General features: G+C 41.6%; 2 protein-coding genes across 6 annotated transcripts in view; both read right to left on the reverse strand.

The window, feature by feature from the left end:
* The window catches only part of MYO1C (myosin IC), a 56481-nt gene extending 52592 nt beyond the window's left edge, over positions 1 to 3889 (reverse strand). Inside the window, exons 1-2 of one of the 3 annotated variants that reach the window (XM_071575109.1) lie at positions 3281 to 3889; positions 2340 to 2519 (exon numbers count right to left, since the gene is read on the reverse strand). In XM_071575109.1, coding sequence (XP_071431210.1) covers positions 2340 to 2414 — 75 coding nt within the window. In that variant the 5' untranslated portion in view covers positions 2415 to 2519; positions 3281 to 3889. Of the gene's footprint in view, positions 1 to 161; positions 268 to 760; positions 780 to 2339; positions 2520 to 3280 lie in introns of those variants that run through there. The other 2 variants (XM_071575113.1, XM_071575108.1) reach the window with 2 other exon arrangements.
* A 1086-nt stretch (positions 3890 to 4975) lies between these two features.
* INPP5K (inositol polyphosphate-5-phosphatase K) lies at positions 4976 to 22015 on the reverse strand. 3 transcript variants are annotated; one of them, XM_071575116.1, is made up of 13 exons: positions 21840 to 22015; positions 19354 to 19461; positions 18567 to 18675; positions 15621 to 15737; positions 15112 to 15284; positions 14392 to 14503; positions 13743 to 13852; positions 13144 to 13170; positions 11343 to 11535; positions 10971 to 11108; positions 10382 to 10465; positions 9021 to 9125; positions 4976 to 7500 (listed from the first exon to the last, which is right to left on the reverse strand). In XM_071575116.1, the coding sequence occupies exons 1-13, from the start codon at positions 21872 to 21874 to the stop codon at positions 7384 to 7386; spliced, it is 1428 nt and encodes a 475-aa protein (XP_071431217.1). In that variant the 5' UTR covers positions 21875 to 22015; the 3' UTR covers positions 4976 to 7383. The 3 variants fall into 3 exon arrangements, with proteins under 3 accessions (XP_071431217.1, XP_071431215.1, XP_071431216.1); XM_071575114.1 differs by lacking the exon at positions 21840 to 22015 and adding an exon at positions 19672 to 21536; XM_071575115.1 differs by lacking the exons at positions 13144 to 13170; positions 21840 to 22015 and adding an exon at positions 19672 to 21510.
* Positions 22016 to 22019: the final 4 nt, after the last annotated feature.

A 22019-nucleotide genomic window follows, 5' to 3' on the forward strand; every position in this document is an offset into this window, starting at 1 on the left:
GGCCCGCCCGCCCGCTCTGCCCGGGGCGCCGTCCTGTCCTGCCGGTGCCGCCGCCGCCGCCCGAGCGGGGCCGCCCGCGGCCACGTGCCCGAGCGCCGGTGCTGGCGGCCGGGCTGCGGCCACGGCCACCCCCGGCGCGGCCCAGCCCCCGCCCCGCTCACCTGCACTCGGTGCCCCGGGACGCGGCTCGGGGCCCTGCGGCGGCTCCGCGAGCGCCTCGGCGCCGACTGCCCGCCCGGCCGCGCCGCGCCGCCAGTGAGCATGTCCGAGCGCCGGGCATGCGGGGTGGTGCGGGCCGCTGCTCCGCCCTCACCTGCGCGGCGCGACACGGCCACGGACACCGGCACCGCTCCGCCCTCACCTGCGCGACACGGCCACGGCCACCGGCACTGCCACCGGCACCGCTCCGCCCTCACCTGCCGTGACACCGCCACCGGCACGGCCACTGGCACCGCTCCGCCCTCACCTGCGCGACACGGCCACCGGCACGGCCACCGTCACCGCTCCGCCCTCACCTGCGCGACATGGCCACGGCCACCGGCACCGCTCCGCCCTCACCTGCCGTGACACCGCCACCGGCACCGCTCCGCCCTCACCTGCGCGACATGGCCACGGCCACCGGCACCGCTCCGCCCTCACCTGCCGTGACACCGCCACGGCCGCCCCTGCGACCGCCGGCGTTACACTGCCCGGCACAACGGCACCCTGCTCATGAGCTTCTCCACACAGCGGTTCCTGTTGCCCTGAATGGCAGACGCACCTGTGTCCTCCAGATGGACAAGAACAACCTCGCACATGAATGGTAATTTTACCGTTCCCTCCTCGCTGGCGCCTGTGTGGGGGAATCAGCAAAAGCGCATCTTCCTGGGAAGTTCCCTCTGGAGTGATTCCCCAGAGAGGGAGTGAACTTCAGCAAGTTCAGGACACCGTCCACTCAGAGCAGCAATACACAACCTGGTTCATGCTACAGGTGTGAAACACTGGAGGCAGTCTCCTCAGGATCCACAGGCAATTCTGCATCATTGAACTCCAACAGCCTGAACGACAGTTTAAAGTCACTCTAAGCCTCTGTTAAAGCACAGTACATGAGAAACTACACTGCTCTGGCCATCCCTGCAGCACTAACAGCAGTTGGCAGACAAGACTGCTCAAGATAGCAAATTATCATTTTATGGCATATTAACAAGTATTTAAAACTTTTTAGAAAGCTGAACTGATACTTTTCTCTCTCTGGTGTCTCCCCGAGGCCCCTGGCACATGCTATTTGGGGATAAGGTTTGAAGGAACCATTTCCCTCGGGAAAGAAAATTCAGTCCTGCCTGTGTCCTCTACAGTCATTACAAGTCCGTAATGCCACTATCTCCTCTACCAGCGAGGCAGAGAAAGCTTCTGTCAAGTGAGGTGACACTACCTGACAACTGTGTAACCACACAGTAAATGTCTCAGCTAATTTTCAGATCGAGTTCTAGATTAGTCACTGGACAGACAATGCAAGGAAACGAGAGCAACATGCACAGATGTGCACTTCAGTACAATGGCTCTACCAGAGCTGAAGATCTGTTAAATAGCTTTTAGCTACTTTTAAACATTTTAAATAGTTTTTACAGTTTCTTCCCTAAAGACTCTTCTAATTAAAAATACATAAATCCAGTTAGAAAATATTCTGAAGCAAGCTACACAGAACAGCTGTTCTTTCCAAGAGAACTGAAAGCATTTTTAGGAGAGTACTGTGTCTTTCTTAACTGTTCATATCTACCATGTCAAACTAATCAGCTCATGGATTTTTCATTTGCTTACATACAAACCCTGAACCGGAGTCAGTAAGTCACAAGTCAGCAGAATAGTCAGTTCCCTGAGATAGTCACAATAGTCCGTTAATACATCCCCCTCCCACTAAATTCTCTGTGTGTGAACCTTCCTGTAACATCCAGAGCATGAACCCAGTGACAGCATGGACAGCTGATACTGAAGAGGATCAAAAAACTCTCTTGAAAGCTCTTTCTCTTCCTTTGTGCTTTCAAGGTGCTTCCAGAATTCTGAAAGAATTAAAACAGCCAGGCCAAACACCAACTGCAAGTCACACCAACTTTGGTAACTACAGTATTTCTACAATAAATACAACTTTAATAATTTCTAAATTCACAGTCACTTCATATTAACATTCATTGCTTCTAATTCCATCCTAGAGAAACTGTTCTCAACATAGTTACAGTCACTCTAATGATCAACCAGTTTTGCAAACCCTCCTATTTCTGCACCAGACTTGCTCATTTCAGAGATAAGTAGATTATTGTGTAACTCACAAAAGGGGAAAAAAGGAAAATAAAAACCAGGCTTACAGTCTTGCGTTCTCCACTGCGACTGACCACGCGGATGATTTCTCCTGTAGGAATACATTCAATCTGCAGTTCCATTTTTCCCAGGAAAGTTAATCAATCTCTCTGTTCTGTACGGATAGTTCTGATTTTGGTGCATAGCAGAAGAACAACTTGATTAACTGCAATCTTTTGTTCAGCACCCTGTTGTGAGAGGAAAAGATAAACCTCTGTATTTATACTAAGTGTTAGGTGTGAGCTGAAACAATTAAGTTCAAGACTAGTTTCCAGTAATTACAATGTGCCAGGACAGTTCCAAGAAGCCTAAATTTATGTTTGTGTTTATTGCTGTGAACTTGTTGATGTTCCACTTCACTCCCAGCAGACTTAGAAAAGTCAAGGCACTGCGGATGCTGTTTCAGAGGTATTTGCACGAAACAATCACGGCAGACTTCAAAAATCTACCATGAGATTTTACAGAGAAAAAATTCTTCATCTTTGCCTCCAAGAGGGAGAGCAATAGAAAACAGATTGGCCCCATGGTGACTACAGGAAGTTCTGCAAATTGATGCATAATGAAGTCATTATTAATGGAATCCTTGAGTAGCTAACTAATTATGACAAAGGAAATTAACCTGCATGTTACTGCACAAAAACTCCTACTACAAATATGAGAGAAATACTCTGGTGCACACTGGTTTGAGTGCAATTACAGAGCTTTGCAATGGTCATGCCATCCATTAATGGAGTGGCCAGACCTTTCACCCCCTTCACACACCTCTCCAAAAGACATGCAGATACCCTGCCTGTGACTGGGGGAGGGGAAAAAAATCAGTCTAAATTTCGAGTATTTTAAGACTTGCTGATAGGAGACAATTCTTTCTATCTTTTTGGAAGAGCCAAATTTGAATTTTCAGCTCTGCTACGAACCAACTCCAAATGATAATGCTTGTCAAAAAACCTACCTACTTAATAAGATCAAGATGAGTCTGGATGTGGCACTCAGTGCCATGATCTAGTAAGGACAGTGGGGTTGGACCAAGGGTTGGACTTGATGTTCTCAGAGGTCTCTTCCAACCCAGTTGATTCTGTGATTAACAACCACTGGTCACTCCAGAGCAGACACAGATAGCACCACTCTATTCAGCAGCTGAAAAGAAATGGCCTGTCACTATTCTGTGTTTCATATCTGGAATTACTCTTATGCTTCCCTTACCTGTTGTATACAAGATTGTTCCATTCCAGCAATTGTTGCCTTGAGCACTTACTTTGCATACAGGGTTCTACTAAAAAAGAGATTTTATCACACTTAAAAACCCCCATCACCATCACTTCCCCAAACACAACCACCCTATTCTCAGTAATATGGAGCAATACCCAGCCTGTCTTATCTCCCCTTCCTATGGAGAAAAATCACAAAGATTAGTAGTCTAGAGCACAAGAGCTGTGAAACTGGAATGGCTCCCACAGTGTAGATACCAGAATTATATGCAAAAAAACTTCTGAAAATGAGACCTTGGAAGTGGAAGATGGTGGTTTCACTGTAATAAAGGGAGGTGGGACATTCATGCACAAATCAATGATTTTTCTCAAGTTATAGCAATTAAACAGACAAGGTCAGTGCAGTTCCTAGGCAGATCATTTGCCAGAGTAACTGCACTGCACAAAAATTGCTTCATTTTAATCACATTCAAATAGCAAATCCCTAGGCTGAAAGAGCCATTGGAAGCTCCCTGTTACTAATGCAGAGTTCTGAAAAAAGAGATCACTTCCTCTCTCAAGGAATAGCTAATTCAAGCTTTGTTCAACTGGCCTTTCTACTGCAGTGTATTAATTAAGACAAGTTCATCTGAGTGTCACTCAGTGTCCAAGAGCAGAGAAGGAAGTTGTGGTAGTAGAAACAATAGTCTTTATCAGAACGTATTTTTAGGGTCTAACAAACACGCAAGACATCTTAGAAATATTTCCTGTTTACACAGAGCTGTACTATCTATGTGCAATGATACACTGCACATCCTGGGGTTAGCCAGGAACCAGAAATATATGAAAAGTTAAATGAGGCTATACTGGACAACATTCCTTGGTAGACATATCTCCTATTCTAAAATAAGTTCTCTAACACCAGGGAATTCTGAAAAGTTACACTGAAATGGAAATTATTTGAATACAAATTTATATTAAAACATGCAAAATTTAAAATACGAAGCATAATGTAGCAGATCTTTCACAAAGACAAAAATGACACCTCAAATCACACTGTAAAAATCCTCTGTGAAAAAGTGAAATTAGAAGAACCTGTTCTTAAAGAAAGAAGTTTAAGCATCTGTACATTTTTACAAGGAAAACATCAAAGCCTCCTCAGTGGGGCAAAGGGGATAGAAAATGCAAAAGAACAAGTGCATTCAATACTGGATTCATTGAAACAGGGGAAAAATTAGATGAATCTGCTTTGTCCAAAAGAAAAATAGCATTTGTCCTTGCCCTTCTTTCACAGCCCAAAGCCCTACAATGTATGTTGTTATTGACTGATTTCCATTCTAAAACACTGTTGTATCTCTGCATCAAACATGACCAAAGTTTCTTGGAGAAAAGTTGCCATGCACAAATTAATGCTCCCCACCCAAACCAGTATGCTCATTCTCAAATCAACTGAGGCCATCTACAACACTTCACTGCCAGAATTTATTTTAGAGGTACATGAAAAGAGAACACATGAGTATAAAAACATTTCCAGTGATTATAACATCCAATTAAAAGTGTTTTAAGAAAGATAAATTTCATCACAAATTGCATCATTACAGGTCATGGAATAGTTTGAAAAGCTACCACAGGTAACAGTAGTAAACAAAAGTGCCTCTGTGTGCATAATGCCGAAGAAAAGAAGTACATTCCTGTGCAGCATCCTACAAACAAGCAGTTCCAATCCCAGATGCCATGGGCAGTTTCAGTAAGTCCTGTGGTTCAAAGGATTAGTTTACAAAATGCAGCTTCTGTGTTCAGTGACAGAGGGTTATTGGCTCCCGCACAACAGAAAGGCTCTCGAGTACCTTGTCCCTGCTAAGCAGCTGCAATGGCTCCCCCTCTGAGCTGCTCCCAAACAGCAGATGCTCCTGCTGGGAAGAAACTGCACCTTGGTCCCCAATAAACCAGCAGCTGTGGTCTGGAATTCAAAGATCACTGTTCTTTGGGCTCTCCACAAAATCTCCTTGCATGGAGTATAGTAATAGCTACACAAGTGAAATCAGCACCAGAGGACAACTCAAGAAGTGCAAGAGTTATTGCAATTCCATAGGGATTTGTCTGATGCCCTAACTGCCCTGAAAAGTCACACAGCTGAAAGGTTCAGTGCAAAACAGTGTTGCAAGACTGGTACAAATGTGAAAACTGTTCCCAATGTTGTCCCAAAGTGTAACAGGAATGTACAAACTGTAAACTTCAAGGCAATGTTAATCCATGCAATGAACACAGTATCCTCTGAACCTGCCCTCACTACTCACAACTGGGAGCAGTTCCCCACACCAAGCTTTAGGCTGAGACAAGGCTAAAACTGAAAGAGGCCAAAGTGTTCCTAAACCCCACTGCAACTGCCTAACCAGATAACCTGTGTTAGAGCTTTCACAGTGTGCAGAGACACCTGGACCTCCAAAGATTTTATACAGTGAATGATACAAGTAAGTAACTGCAAAACAAACATCCTTATAAAGGTGTTAACTTTCTATCTCAAAACAGTCCTGAAAAAAATAAGGCTTTGAGAAGAAGAGCAAAAAGGAATCCATTCAGTTCTGAAGCAGCATTCCAGCATAAGCACACCAACATCCTTTGCTCTTCCACTTGGAACAAATTTGATGTTTCCATCCCTAACCACCATGACAGTGATTAGTAACTGACTCCACTTACCACACGCAGTAGGTAGATGGCAGCTTTGTATCTACAACATGGGAGACTCAAAAGTGCCCTTTTCCAGCACTGCAGTCAGAGATTCTGTGGAATGTTGGTGCCTCTTCATATCCTTTCCAAGTGTCAACATTTCCTCATCAAGTAACAAAACCATTTCTGAAGTTAATTACCTTTCAAGTCCCTAGAGGTACCTAGAGTTTCTTATGCCATGTCTACCCTGAAGTGCACAGGATGTAGTAAGGTCTAAGCATCACTAGAAAAACAGAAATTTGAAAACTGATTGCTATATAAATTGAAGCAATTTACAATTTTTGTAGCACAGAGTCTGCCAAATGCTTCATCAGCCATGGGCTGCTCACTTATGCTAAAGCATTTCTCAACTTCAGCAATGTCTCTTAGAAATTGTGGGATCCCGGTTAAGTCTAAGCCAGGGACTAGTATAAAAATGGATTTATTTTACATTTTTAATGAGGGGGAGAAAGGCAATAGGCAAACTGTTTAATTGTTTTATAAAAGAAGAATTTTAAAAAAATCAGGAAAACGTGTTTTGATAAATGTATTTCAATTTGGAAAAGTTAGAAATTGATAATCCTGCAGAGAGTTCTCAGTAAGACATGAAGAAAATGATCTACCAAAGGGGACTTTACACATTTCAAAGATTTTGTTTTCATGTGACCTGTTGTCATACGTGTTTCCCAAAAGGTAATGAGCTTACATTTGAAAATCAAATAAAATTTCAAAAGAAGCTAACTAGCTGTATCTAATAAATAATTTTTTAAAAATAACTTCATTTAAACTCAAAATTTGTAAATCAATTATTAAGTGGTTACAGGATAGTAAATATAGCATCGTAAATAAAATATCCTCTATGAAAACAGGAACAAGCCTAAAAATCTATTAAACATCTCAACTTCCTTAGGTTAAATCATTGTATTAGAAATGTCTATCACCTTAAAACATACAGCATTCATTAAGTGCTATTTTTACAGTTCTCATACAGTGCAAGAGAGTTACTCTCCCAATAATAAGAATACCCATTTCCACAATAAATTATCTTCTATGAGCTTACAAAGTTTCTGAACAATCCTACCTGTCTTATTCCATCTTCTAAGAGTAAAAACTTACAATCACTAAGACATAAAAGAATCATCTGACTCCTGAATCAGGACCACTAAATGCCCTTCCTGCCTTCAGACTCATCACATGATTCGAGATTGTCAGGTTTCTGCATCCAGCTGTTCTCTTCCTGTGTCAAATCCTTTTCTGTTGAAGTTCTGCTAGGCTGAATCTAGGAGAAAAACAAGTTAAAAAGCCAGTTAACAACTCAAACCCACTGTTTTGCTCTGCACTATCAATATACCATTGCATAGAGACATAGAGATGTCTGTCATACTTGCTAAAATTGAGAAAGTTAAAATTAAAAACAAATCCACTAAACTGATGCCAAAACATTGTGTGGTGCAAAAAGAAAGGCATATTGGATGTTGTATCTACATGTAACTGACAACCACCCTGCAGTTGCTGGTAGATAGTGAGCTCAGAGGCAACAGAAATACTCAACTCTGCCACATTTCTCACCAATACAAGGAGAAAAACAGGAATAGTAGCACTAAGATATACCAGCCAAGCCCAGTAACTGTATCCCCCAAGGAAATGGAGTGCCAGAGTCTTCTAAAACCCCTTCATCCATCAGTGCAGAACGTCTGTTTCAATCATTACACGACACATTAGCACAGCCATGACAGCATGGAAAATTATGCACAAACAAAATTATTTTGAAAAATGTAGTGCTTGGTCACTTCATCTTTGTGCATGTTAAGTCATCCTTTCAAAAATTAAATGAAGCCTCTTAAACAAGTAACTTGAGTTCCAGCTGTACTGTCTTTCCCAAATTCAACCAACTAATAAACAGGAAACGCTTCTGTGTAAATCTATCACAGAATGAAGCACAAAGAGCTCACTTACAATCTACCAGAAACCTGGCAGCATTTGAGTTCTCATCTTTACAGAAACCAGGACCTAACAGGAGAGCCTGAAGTTCCAACAGTGAAAGCTGAGAGAGAAAAACCTGCCTTATTTCACTGCTGAGTGTTACTGTAACAGTTACTCAAGAGTCTTTTAGCACATCTGATACCTTGAACTGTATGTTGTTTAACATTCCTTGTCAAGAGTTCCGACAAACAAAGATTTTAGCAAGGGGAAAAAAAGCATCTTATCAGTAAAAATGTACTTAGAATAAGACATGACAGGGTCATACCACTTGATATAACCAAGTCAAAACTACTCAGAAGCCTTGAAGCTGTTCCACGAAGGACAGATAGCAACAAGGAGGATGGGGCTGAAAGGGTGGTCGTTCTGTGACCACTGACTCCAATTCGGGAGGCACAGTGAGGGTGGGATGATGGGAGGTACAGCTTTGAGGCTGGGTGTAACAGATGAGGTAATGTCCAAATATTGTAATTAGGAACTGAATGTTGTAATTAAATGATAGTACAGTTGTAACACCTATGTAGTTCAGTATGCACTCTTTGGAAAATATTCCCGTGCATCTGGCATGCCATAATCAACAAGTGCTCTGTGCTTTCTAACACTCATAAAGAGGCTTAGAGAGCTATTTTCTGGCTTTTAGGTATCACATCAGCAAATTCTTTTATGGGATATTAGCCAGGATATATCATTTTTACAATTCCTTCTGCTGGCACCTCCCTCAGGATTGACACAGTTGCACACATCTACGTTCAGACACATATGAAAGCAAAAGAAATTAAAAAGATTACATCAATATTAATCAAAGCTTCCAAATATTACCTGAAAAGGCTCGCTGATACCAACTATCGACTGCAAGTTATTGCTATAATAACACAGCAAAAATTCTCCTCCCATATTAGGTATTTCTGCAGCACTCATGTAAACCTGGCAACAAGGGTAAGAACATGCAATGAGTAATTTCTACAGAAAAAGAAGTTTACAAAAGATCGGTCTCTGCCATTCAGGACACCATAAAAATCAGTATTTACTATTTATAAGCAGGTTTTAAAATCTAAACTAAAAAGGATGAAGACAGAAATAACTCATGAAACCATCTGAAAACTAAATCAGGGAGGAAAAGGAATCTCCTTCACCATGTCAGCAAGATGACTTGGTTCAGTGAGAAGACAGAAGAAACCCAGAGTGGCTGGACCTGACAGGCCAAGGCCACAGAGTAGTACAGAGGGAGCTGAGCTGCCTCCTGGTGGCAACGAGCTGCTGTCTGAACAGCAGAGCAAAGCACCACCTCGGTTTGGGCCTGACCTTAAGACCCCCGTTCCCAAACTGCACCCCATGGTATCCTGCTAAAACAACGTTCATAGTGCTTGGATTTCTAAGCTTAGTGATAGGAAAACATGGTATCAGAGAACTTCTGAACTTCAGAATATTTATACAATACAGTGTGGGGTTTTGTTGTAAACTCAATGTTAACTTACAAAATCTCTAACAAAAAAACAACTGATTTCCACTGTTGTCTCTAAAATCTTATCCACACTTGCACTCATCCTGTCTCAAAAATTAAATTTCAATTTCTCTTTGTTCAGATAAACATCTCTGGAAACACACCATTTGTATTTAAAACAAGTTTGGTTTGTTCCTTTAAGTCACTTTAGGTAATCACTACTAGAAAGCTTTGTAATAGACAGCAGTTTTTAAAGGGGGACATAAACATTCAATAGTCAAAACAAAAATTCCAAGACACACCAATCTGTAGCTGTATGAGATACCTCACATTACTTACACAGTTAATTCCAGGTAACTATAACCAAAATATCACAATAAATATCTAGGCTACACTGAGCAACTAGGACAGGCAAGAGGAAAAAATGGCCAGTTCAGTGGCAGAAACAGATCAAAATATAAAATGACAGTAGTTTTTAATACAGTGAAAAGTCACTACAGGAGTAAACTGCTTTTTCATCAATTTCCTTAAGCAATATGATCACACCTGAGAAGGTGTACTAGACTACTAGAAAATTACTACAAATTAGGAAGAGGAATTTTAAATCATAATATTGCTCCCAATTAGCTTCCACTGGGAAAGAGGATACAGAATCCCCAAGAGAAGGGAATCTGGAACAAACAGACCTTCAATGTTACTCTGTGGGAAACTCCATTAGAAAGAAATATAACTGACTTACTTGTTTACTGTCTTTGTTAGAAGAAATTTCATCATCTTCTACCCAAGCATAAGTAACATAGTCATTCACATGCCTGAAAGACACCTGCAGAGAAGGATGCAAAACATCAAAAAACAAAACATACCATGCAGAAAACTCAAAGTTGTGAGAGCTGTCTACTACTTCACTGAAGTAATTAAAACACTGTACTTTCAGGATAAAACATGGTGGGGGCACGCACAAATCTTTTGTTTCTGAGAGAGCGACTGCTCTGTTCTCTCACCCTTCCACTAATTTATTTTTCTTCTTTCTTTGCTACATAAATCTCTTGAACTGTGACATTAGGGAGGACAACTCCTTTCCACAGCTTCTGCAACATTTTATTTAAATAAATCATCACATCATCTTCGCAGAGAATCTAAAGGGTATGAAAGAACTCACATGCTATGGAACTAAACTATCAACATACAGGAACTAACGGCAATCAAGGAGACAAAACTATTTCAGAGAGTTCTGCACTAGCAAGAATCACAATGCTGTAAAACCACCAACTACCTCCTCTGGTCATATTCACCACCTTTCTTGAAGAGCCATGATATGCTCACACTACCTTGAAGAGCCCAATCCAGTCCCAGGCACTGCTGGGGAATTCCGGCCCCGCGGAGTAGCGGATGGTGACATCGCCGTCTGCGCTCCACTCGCCCTCGGGATTCAGCACCACCAAAGGGACCAAAAGAAGAGGCTTCAACTAGACAAAAGACCAGATTTTAAAGTCAATCAAATCTGTCACTCTTTCAGTTATTCTTTTCAAGTTATTCTCTGCCACACCTGCTGTGGGACTCCTAACTGAATGGAAACAAACTGAAACCAGTTTGCTGCCAATAATCAGAATGAAACAGAGATTTTGGTTTAGAAAACCACATTCTGTATGGCAACCCTTAGGAAAATGAACTTTTTCTTAACAACATAACTGGGAAAGCACCTCAAGCCCAAAAGTTCCTGTAACAGGTTTGTGGTCACTGATGCCGTAGCTCATGTGACTGACATAGTTATTCAAAGCAACAGAAATAGTCTGTTCTTCTTCAGAGAATTCGCCTTCTTTTGATGCATCCTGGCAGAGATTTTTCACTCTCCAAAGAATTCTATCGGTCCACGCTGGCTTTCTTTTCTTCTCACTACAAAAACAAAAGGTAAAAGTGAAATGAGAAGACAAACAAGGTGCCAAAAGCTAAGAACGCTGTGCAAAATCTGTTCAAAGTTCAAAGACTGACACAGACATATTAGTAAAAGAAGGCAATCACATCCAAGCTTCATTTTACAGCTCTGCTCAATATGCTTTTAAAACCGACATTTCCTCAATTCAAACTCATTCCCATTTACTGCAGATCAGTTTCATGGGTTTCTGAAAGAGCAGTAAAATGAAGGGGAGAGGGGCATTTCAGTAGGTTAGTTGGCTTCATACAGGAAATGATACTTTCTCCTAAAAAAAAATGCAAGAACACTGAGATAATACAGCAACTGCCCCCAGCTTCAAATGCACAGATATTCTGAGAAATAAGGGCCTAAACATAAGGAATACGTAGGAAGAATCTGATGTTTGAAATTATTCAAGATATTTGAGAACAAGTTTATTTTAACAAAAAAAAATAGAACAAACTTAGAGTAGTTTACAGTAATCACAGATTCCACAGCTTATTCAACAGTTCTAAATTGTACCAGCTTGCACTGCAAGTTTGCAAGCTATTGTTGTTTCATAACAATAGGCTTTCAAAATTGCATAATCAAGAAAGTTGTGCCTGCAACTGTGCTATACATAAAACTAATCACAATGCAGAGTTTCCTTCTATACCATATCAGTAACAACAGAAAACATCAGCCTTTCATGGTTCTCTCTGCAGTGGGAAGAAGACTTAACAGCAACTCTCAGTTTGAAGTGACACATCCGTACAGAGCAGAAATGGAGAAAAGATCATACCCTATGGAAGAGGAATTAGAATGGACTGGATTGAGTTATAAAAGTTAATGAGAAGGATATGTAAGGAAAACTGTCAGTTTAATAACTCTGAATATCAAAACCAATGCCATTTAGTTCAACATTTAACTTGTTTTACCTCTTCCCATATGCAAGTCTGATTCAGCTTTAGTAAGGTGGAAAGATTTTAAATGACCAAGGGCCCTTATCCCCCTTACTCCAGTAATATATAAACTGACAGAAATCTTTATGAGCTGCCATATGTCTGCTCTGCTGTGTAAGGAAATACTGAAGAAACAGCTTAAATGGATACAATCGCTATTTTAGAGAGAACATCGTATTAGATGGGAAATAAACTCTCAACATCCACATTGAAAAAGAATCAAAGATAAGAAAATACTGTGGATTTCACTGAAACTTTTCAAGGGTGCTTGCCCTGGGGGTCTGCTGACCACTGCCCATTTGAGCAAACTATGTCTGCAAGCTTGGACAGCGACAGAACACACACAGGGTCTGTGTATCTAAGGCTTTTTTGTTAACTGGATTTACTGCTGGTCTCATTATGTATCTTTACACTCAATTAGGGAGCAAAATGTCTTTGGACCTAAATGAATAAATTTCCAATTTTAAGTGCAACAGCAGAGTAGATAACACTACAGCTTTCAGACAGGTTCAGAAAGTCCCTAAAGAAAATCAGCTGTCATCTGATTTTCAAATATTTCACAAAAATCAAAGCAAAAGCTCAGAAGGAGCCTTGTTTTGATTCTGAAATATTTAAGAAACCACAAAATTCAAAAAGTTCTCTTCTTACTTAAACCAAAACAGGGACTTCTGCTCTCTGGAAGTAAAGAAAAAGATCAGTACAAAACCCCTGTTTGGACAGGAACTTATCCTTCTGTTGAAACAAGACTAATATTTAACAACAAACTTTAGCTCCAGAGAAAAACTTCAGAACTTAAGATACTACATTTTCAACTTATAATAATCACTAAAGACAAATTTACATTACCTTTCAAGTACCAGCACACCAAATAAATGGAGAAAAACACAAATGTCAATTACTCTTTTCCTTTTGCTCCTGACAACCAATGGGCACTTTTAGTATTAAAAAAACCCAAACAGAAGTGGCTTAAAGCAGCGCTTATTTATTCTGTAAATCCAGCCTTTCCAAAGAGAGGCTGGGTTTTTTCACTACTTCCCTCACACAACCAGCAGACTCCAGCTTCATCAGCCAGAAATAAATATTAATTTATTCCGACTTGGGCAGCAAATGAGCCTAAAAGAGTAGATCAACAGCCCTGGTTAACCAGTACATTCAGGAAATTCAGGTTTGCTTACTAAAGTGATATTAACCAAACACTACATTCACTCTCATATCCCATGTCCAAGCCCATCTTATTATGCTTTTACCTTGTGTCATAGACATCCGAGTAAAGGTCAAACTTGTAGGTGGGCTTAAACTGCAGAGGACCCTCTATGAATTCTTTAAGAAATGCTTCTGTCTTTTTTGCCATATTTAACTGCAGAAATAAAAAGTAATTTTTACAGTTTATGTTTAAAAATCAGAGCTTGAAGAGTGACTGGGAAAGCTCCTCCAAGAAGAATTCAACATCTCTGTCAGTACAACATAATTGGAAAGGTAAATTCAGAAGTGCCTCTTTGTTACTGCCAGAACTCTGGACGTGATCTGTCTACAAGTTTTGACACAATTCTACTCAAAACAAATTCCCAAATAAAGTTCTCTTAAAAATACTGCTTGGGAGAAGAGGAGAAATTAAGGTGACGAACAACCGACAAGACACAAAGTTCTAAGAAAGCTCCAGTCAAACACAAGCATTGTAAATGAGTAAGAAACTAAACAAAAGCAGAAACAGTTTGCAATTAATTGGGGCTTATGATTGAGAAGTGAGAGAGTCAACAGCTAGATCTGTTCCATCTCATAACTGCTCTGAATTTCTGCTCTTTAACAGAAATCAGAAACTCTAGAGGTAGTGTTAAGTACCATGCTGTATATGTATGCATTAAAAACCAAACCTCCAGACAGCTTAAGACAACATACCTGGTCCTTTTCCCAGAGCAGACTGTAACGCTTGTTATTGATGGATTCTCTGACAAAGTGTATGCCATAATCTGCTATCCGGAAATTCAGATCTCCAAACCAGAAGAGAACACTTAAGAAGAAGAAAAAACAACAAATGCAAAAAACCAAGGAGGATTTATAGGAATTCACTAACATAAGGGAAGAATTCAAAGGAATATACGCCATTACACTAATTAGGTGCACTAATCACTTATATTACTTAATGCAAACAGCTTAGACACAAACATTAAGTAGTTATAGATAAGCTTACACAGTGACAACCTGCTGCTAAACCAAAAATTTGAAGTAATTGAAACAGTAAATTAAGTCCCTTGAATTGTTGCTGCTTGGTCATTACTGCCTGAGTATTAACTTCTCCTGAGTCTCCTAAGGACTTGCATCTCCAAACATTTAACAGCAATCTGAAGGATTTTTGGTCTAAGCAGGCTTTAGCTTCTGAAGCTTTCCTGCATGCTTCTACAGCCTATGTGTTAACTAATTTATGTAATTAAACACAGGAAGAGAAGAGTCTTGTAAAACAGACCTTCATTTTTCAGGTTATCTGTTCCTCACAGGACTCAGCGTCAAGGCTGAAGGGACATTTAAAATAAAAAACAATGGCTGAAAATTCCAAACCCAAGACTCTTCAATTTGTGAGTTCACCATATAATAGATAAAAAAATTGGGTGAACAACTCACTCATGATCCAAGGGACTTGGAATATTCTCTCCTTCAAACTGCATTTCCAGGATTTTCTCAAAGTCATCCAAGCGCTGCTCTGTATTCTCCATGTGGGCCGGCAAGTGGCAGTTCATGAAGCAAATCGTGTGACCATAGAGGGACATGCGAATGCTGACTCCTCCTTTGTTCCCCTGGGATGGAAGATCAACAACATTCCCTGAAACTACAGTCAACGCCTGCAAATTTAACTATTGACACCACACACAACTTTTTAAATCTTGCTATTTAGACGTAAATCAATACAATTTCGTCCCACATAAATAAGTTGTTGTGTATCAGCCAATAAACTGGTGAAATTACGCTCTGTGCAGTGCACTTGCACAGCAAGTTCAGACAAACGAGTCTCACTGCTTGTCAGTTTACAAATTTTTAATTAAGCAGTATCTCCTCTCTCCCACCATGAAACCATTTAGAGGCACACACCACCATAAACAGCCAAGGCGAGCAAGTCTCAGGCAGCCCCTTACCCAGTATCCGTACAGGCCCGTGCGCGTGTAGTGGGTGTGGATGCCCCGGATGAAGGGAAGGTGCACGTGCTTCACAAAGATCAGCAGCAGCAATCCCTGCATGCGGACGGAGGAGAGCTGGAGGAGATGAAAGAGGGACTGGTCATTTCCAGGGAGGTATTTGGAATTCCTTGGATTTACTTCATAGGAGCTTCTAGGGGAAGAACACCACAGAAGTCATGCAATTCCCTCGCCCAGCGTGGCCTCAGTTCTGTGACACAGTCAATCCAGGCCCATTTCAGCGCTGTCAAGAACACACTCCTACAGCAGACCTCCCTAGAAACAAGTCTGATCCATCCCTCAACGAATTAACAGCTGTAACACTACATCACAAATCTGAAGTTGACCTCAAAACATGTACCTGCCAAAGCTCTTTAAAGACATTTACTTCTGACTCACCAGCCTCTTGTTTCTATCTTTAAGAATCCTGTCCATGAAGGACCAAATCCTTTTCACCTGTAATCTTAATAGCTCACACCTACAAGTCCTTCAACAGCAGCAGGTTTTTCAAACTGAACCATCCTTCAGCAGATCACTAAACATTCTAAATGCCATTAAAACACCTAAAAAGCACAGCAATTAATTCTTGGCATCTGCAAAAACAATGAGCTGCAAACAGCAGCAACTCCTGCCTGCAGTGCCTGTAAAAACTGATTTACCAAACACTTCCAAAGCAATGACACTCAGGCAGCACATAAGACACAGGATTTTTTGTGGTTTGGGGCTTTGTGTGTGTGTGTTGAAATAGTTCTAACAAAGATGTTCTTCACTGAAAATTTATGGACTTTACCACGTTCCTGGCATGAGACACAAAATTCATTTTAAGTGTTTGTTTTAAATGGTAACAATTCAATTCAAAATATAGACATAGAAATGCATTAATTGTAGTTCAATTTTATGCTGGATTAACTTAGAAAAAGACTACATTAGAATAAAACATGCTGTTAAGAATAACACTGACTCTGCTAATGCTGCAGAAGTACATACATTCAGTCCAAAATTTGAAACAGAATTCCTCCTTTCTTTGCCTTTATATCTACACAATTAAATGATTTCAGAATATATGTTAATGTTTCCATTGTCCTTGAACCCAACAAAATACTGAACAGTGAAGGGATGGATTGCAATTGCTAGATGATGCATCAATATTTCAGTAGCCAGCATTCTCCTTTCCATAATTACACTCATGAGACAGCAGGATCTTCTAGTCTCTTTATTATGTGCTTTCTTTCATTCTGCTGTGGTCAGTCCCCAGGCACTTCTCAAGACCCACGTGGAATCCCCTCTCTCTGTAGGTCCTGGACACCACAAGACAACGATCCCTCCTGTGCTGCAACTCGCACTGCTCCCACCAGTACTTAGAGCCAAATCCAGCAATGCCCCTGGACAGAGGGAACATGATCCTGTGGATGGTGACAGAATTCACTATGACCAACTCAGTGCTCTGAAAACAGACCGTGTCACTGAGGTGATGTAACACCCCAAGGATGATATCCCACCTCTCTACACCCACTCTCATCACAGGTCAGGCAAGGGGGAACTGCTCCGACCCTCCTCAGCCAACTCCCTGCTTCAGTCCTGGGATAACCTGTCCTTGCTGCCTCTTTGGACTCTGACCTGGCCTGACCACTCCCTTTTATTGGAGCTAATCGAGTTCTGCTGAAAGCCATGAGGTGGCAGCATCCACTCACTGCTATGTCCAAAATGCCACATTTATAAATTAGAATTCAAAACCAACCAGGCATACCAGTGGGAATTCCTTTAACTGTCTGTATGCAGGGCCTGAATGTCAGACCACAGCCAGATTTTGAATGTTTATCAGCAATGACTTAACCAGAATGAACAATGTGGGTTTCTTCCTTTTTAAAATTTCCAATGGGATCTTTGTTTTGTTTATTTGCAACTAAAATAACAGCACGACTACTGAGTGTGATGAGCATGCAAATAATACAATCAAATTCACCCTAAAATAATGCTTGATTTAGAAAATCAATACAACACTCAAAAGGCTTTTGATTGCTCTTTAATAGAGAAATTTAGGATATCCTTCTATGTTTACTTTTTGCATTGTTAAAATAGGCAGTACTTTAGCTGGTCTTATGCCCCAGATATTACTCAAAAATCTTGTAATTTAAACTACTATATAAGGTTATAGATCTTCAATTAAATCAGAAGGCCTCAGATAAATACACATACTCCCTAAAATCCTGTTTTACTTACATGCAGATTATTTTCATCTGCAAACAAATTGGAAAAAAAAGAAAAGGAACCTCACCAATCTTAACAAAAATCACTGCCATTGCTTGGGATATTTATAATGCAAGACCACATTAGAAGCATCTCAATACAGTTCCCCAATATTGCACAGAGCAAGAGAATTTTCAACAAACAAGAGAGAGGAAGAGTTATTGTGGCCACAAGAAATGTGCTGTTGAGTGTAAGTTCCCATGACATTTCCTTTTAAATAATCTTCACGACTCTGCTCCCTCAGAGTGTGTTCTAACTACAACAGGAGCATTTCTGTTCATCACATGGTTCTGCAGCACCTGCACTTGTCTCTGTAGCCCAACAGCCTCTTGCTGTTTGTCATCCGAGCTGCACAAGCATCAACACTGCCCGACTTTTCCAAATGAGACATGAAAAAACATGGCCAGTTTTTACTGCTAAAACTAAGGACATGAGTATTAACAGAGAAAAATTAAAATTGCCCTTCTCAACAAAGCAGGAAAACAGAAGTGTGATGAAGAATCACTGCTAATATACTTGTACCTACAGAAGTGAGTTACACCTGCAAAAAATACCATCAACTTATGTTTTACAGAGAATTTGAGGAAAAAAAAATCTGAACAGAGCTGGGTAAGACATTTTCCTTCAGTGCTGTGACACTGAAGAGATGTAAATAATTACCTTGATGTATCCCAAGGGAGACAATACAGTCATGAAGAAAATGCTCCACGGATCATCAAATGCCAAGTCAGACAGAAAATTTGTGATTCTTGAGTTCACCTCCTGTAAGCTGAATGCAGGACAATTACTCACACTGTATCAGTAGGTTCCGACACAATTCATACAAACTTTGCAGAACACAGACCAAAACATCCTAACAGATCTCTCCAAGCCTAAGTCAGAAATTCCTTGCGGTTCAGTTTCTCATTCACAAGCAATTTAACCTACCCACAGGTCTAACACGGCTAATGTGAAGAAAACCAACCTAAGACAGAGTTTAAGCCAATGCTAGGCTTTAGATAGGACAAATAACCTGAGTGTCAGGACTTCAAAATTTCAAGAAAGTTTGGAAAACATAATGGCAGGTTGTGCCTAATAAGCTTGTGCTAATTTCCTTAAAACATGCTGAATATCAATTAACTTTTGTATCAAAATGAATATGCCTTTACATGATAACAAGGAAAACAGTGGCTAAAACATTTTGTGTGTTTAGAAAAAAAGATATTCTGCATTTGGTCACAAAGTAGCAGCAGAAAGGAGAGAAGCTTCTCCTGCAATAAATCATCTGGTTTAAGTTAGTACCTGGTTAGACTAACTAAGTTAATCCTCACCTGCTGGTAGCGACAGCGTTAAACCACGTCCCAGGCAGTGATTCACATCACACCGTCCTCCCAGAACAGACCCCAAGTTGCTGAGACTTGGCAGTTTGCAATAAACTGACAAAGCAAGTTCTTTAATATATCCTTACCCTATCACATACATATCCATAGCTGGGCCCAGTGAATTGAGCTGAAGTAAACTGGTGACATCAGGAGGTGGAGCAGCTGTGCCCACGTTCCAGGTAACTAAGTGTAGCCTACAAACAAACAAACCCACACAAAATCAATGCTAAAATTGAAGCGTGGACAGGCAATCAACCCTAAGAACATTCTGATTTCCCCACAGAATTGCTGTCTACAGAAAACAAAGATTTTCTGTCACTTTTCATCACTCAGAAATCCATTTGACAGCCTTAAAGAAAAACCCCAATACCCCCACAAAAACAACCAACTGGAGGGAACGAAACCTGAATTCTTGCCACTTATCCTTCAGTTTTTTCCCCCAAATGAGGAAAGCTTCATCGAGAGTGCGAGACACTTCCTCATGGATTTCATCATCCGAGCTGATGTCCTCCACGCACGCCATCAGGTGGGCCACCCTCTGCCGGAGCTGGCGGCGGCCGCCGGAGCCGGCGCTGCTGGTGCTGCCGGAGCGGCTGCGGGAGCCGGGCGGGCTCTCCCAGTCGGGCGGGGGCGGCCCCTGGCACTGCCGAGCCGCGGCCCCGCCGCCGGGGCACGACATCTGCTCGCAGCTACAGCTGCCCCCCGAAGGACCGGCACATGAAAATCCCCAGAATACAAAAACAGATGGATAAGGCTCTTCCAGATCAAGTTTTGGCTCCTGTGGAATTCAGGACTGCTTCTAACAAAAACGGACAAATGCAGGTGCTGAAAAAAAATCTCATTACCACCACACTCACTGGGTTGTTACAAAAGCTGCAGTCACGTCCTACCACACACTGTGAATTGTTTCTTCATAATAGATTTAATGAGGTTAATTATATAAGCCAGAGATTTAAAAGAATTTGTTGCTGATTTGAATCAATCATGTGCCTGTCTGAAGGCAAAGGGAAATGCAATCTCCAGCTCCCAAACATACAAAGTTCTGACGAGCACCAAGCAAAGTTACTGTTCCTCTTGAGCAGTGTCAGAAACATTTGCTGGTCAAAGAACTCTTCTCTTGTTTCTTTAAAGGTGGTAATTTCGACATCAGAGCTTATGAAAAGAGACTTGTTTAACTGTCAGTCTTACTGTATGTCAGGCAGAGTTAAAAATATAATAAATGTTAATCTTCCATCCATCTTAAAGGCCTAAAAAGGAACACTTACAATTAAACAGCGAATCCCACCAAGGTGTCAATGTGTGCAGAAGGGCTGGAAAGTGAACGTGAATACCACACTAAAATAGTCCATAGTTTCCCTCACCAGTAGTTTCTCTTTGTAAGACTATGCTGAAGTAAGTCAAAAGCTATTCTAAAACAAATTTATAGGGAAAAAAATGTAGACACACTGCAGACCTAATTCTGCCATCAGAGTATCAGTTGGGAATGCTCTCTAGTTACTAATTTTGTAAGACAATTACCAGATTAAACAACACTGAAATAATATTGAAGCCATCAGCCATTACTGACAGAAATTCAATTCCTCCAAGTGCCCAGTGACCACAGTACTGATAAGAACATAGGCTGCAGAAATGGAATTTACATCAAAAGCAAAAATAGTTGAAAAAAATTAGGAACATTCTTAATTATCCAGTTTCACTGTAGGGCCATACAAGTACTGCCCACAGTCTGGCATTACCCAAATCTCCCCTTGTATTTCCAGCTGATGCCACAAACACGCTTGTACCAAAGGGAAGATTCAACCCATGGCAGAGCCTCGGGACATGTTTAAGGTCTTTCCAACCCAAACCATCCCATGGTCCTATGAAACCATTCTGGAGCAAAGTCCCCGTACACTTTCTACAAACACTGACCTAAATACAAGAAACCTACTGAAGGCATTTTTTTATTGTCACCGATTCCTCAAATGATTCAAGAGCAGAGAATTTTTTAGGGTCAGAGTGTTTATAAAACCACCTTCAGATGATTTTTAAGATCTTTGAGCAAATGTCAGTGTTTGTAGGTTTGGGTTTTTAATTTTCGTGTCACGGACAGTCGCCCAGCTCCGCTCTGAGCAGGTTTCTGTGGCGAACCGAGCCCACAGGACACCGGCACTCAGCGACAGTGAGGACACAACATACTGACACCGGAAAAACAGAAGCCAAAAAATCTTCTCAAGCTCCTTCTTCTTCGCTAAGCCCGCCCAGTTCCAGACACCCACCACACCACAGACGAGCAGATGTTCTGCCCTCATTACACACAAAAAGGGCCCTCGGAAGTCCCAAGGACCCAGCAATGCCACATAAGCCTCTACACCACCCCAGCACCGACCTTCCGAACCAGAAAAGTAGCTTTTCTCCTCTCTTTCATAAGGCGACGCAACGTCGCCAATTTGTGTAACCCACTGTTAATAAGCACAAACACAAGTTTCCCTAATTCTCCGCGTTTTACGTAACCGCTTGGCTACTTCCCCGAGGCGCTGCCCTCAGACCTGCGCCCCGCGCCCCTCCGCGCCCCTCCGCGCCCGCCGCTCACCTCAGCTCCCTCACGGGGGGACCCGCGGCATCCATGCCCGAGGTTCCGGCCGGGCAGCGCTGCCAAGGGAACGGGGAAGGGGGCGGCGGAGCCCCCCGGGCTCCCTGTCCCGGCCCGGCCCAGCCCGGCCCCCGCGCCGCCCTCAGCGCTCGGTGCCCCCACCGGCGCGCGGCCAGAGCG

The sequence above is a fragment of the Pithys albifrons genome, chromosome 21 (genome assembly GCF_047495875.1).
Source record: "Pithys albifrons albifrons isolate INPA30051 chromosome 21, PitAlb_v1, whole genome shotgun sequence".
NCBI lineage: Eukaryota > Metazoa > Chordata > Aves > Passeriformes > Thamnophilidae > Pithys > Pithys albifrons.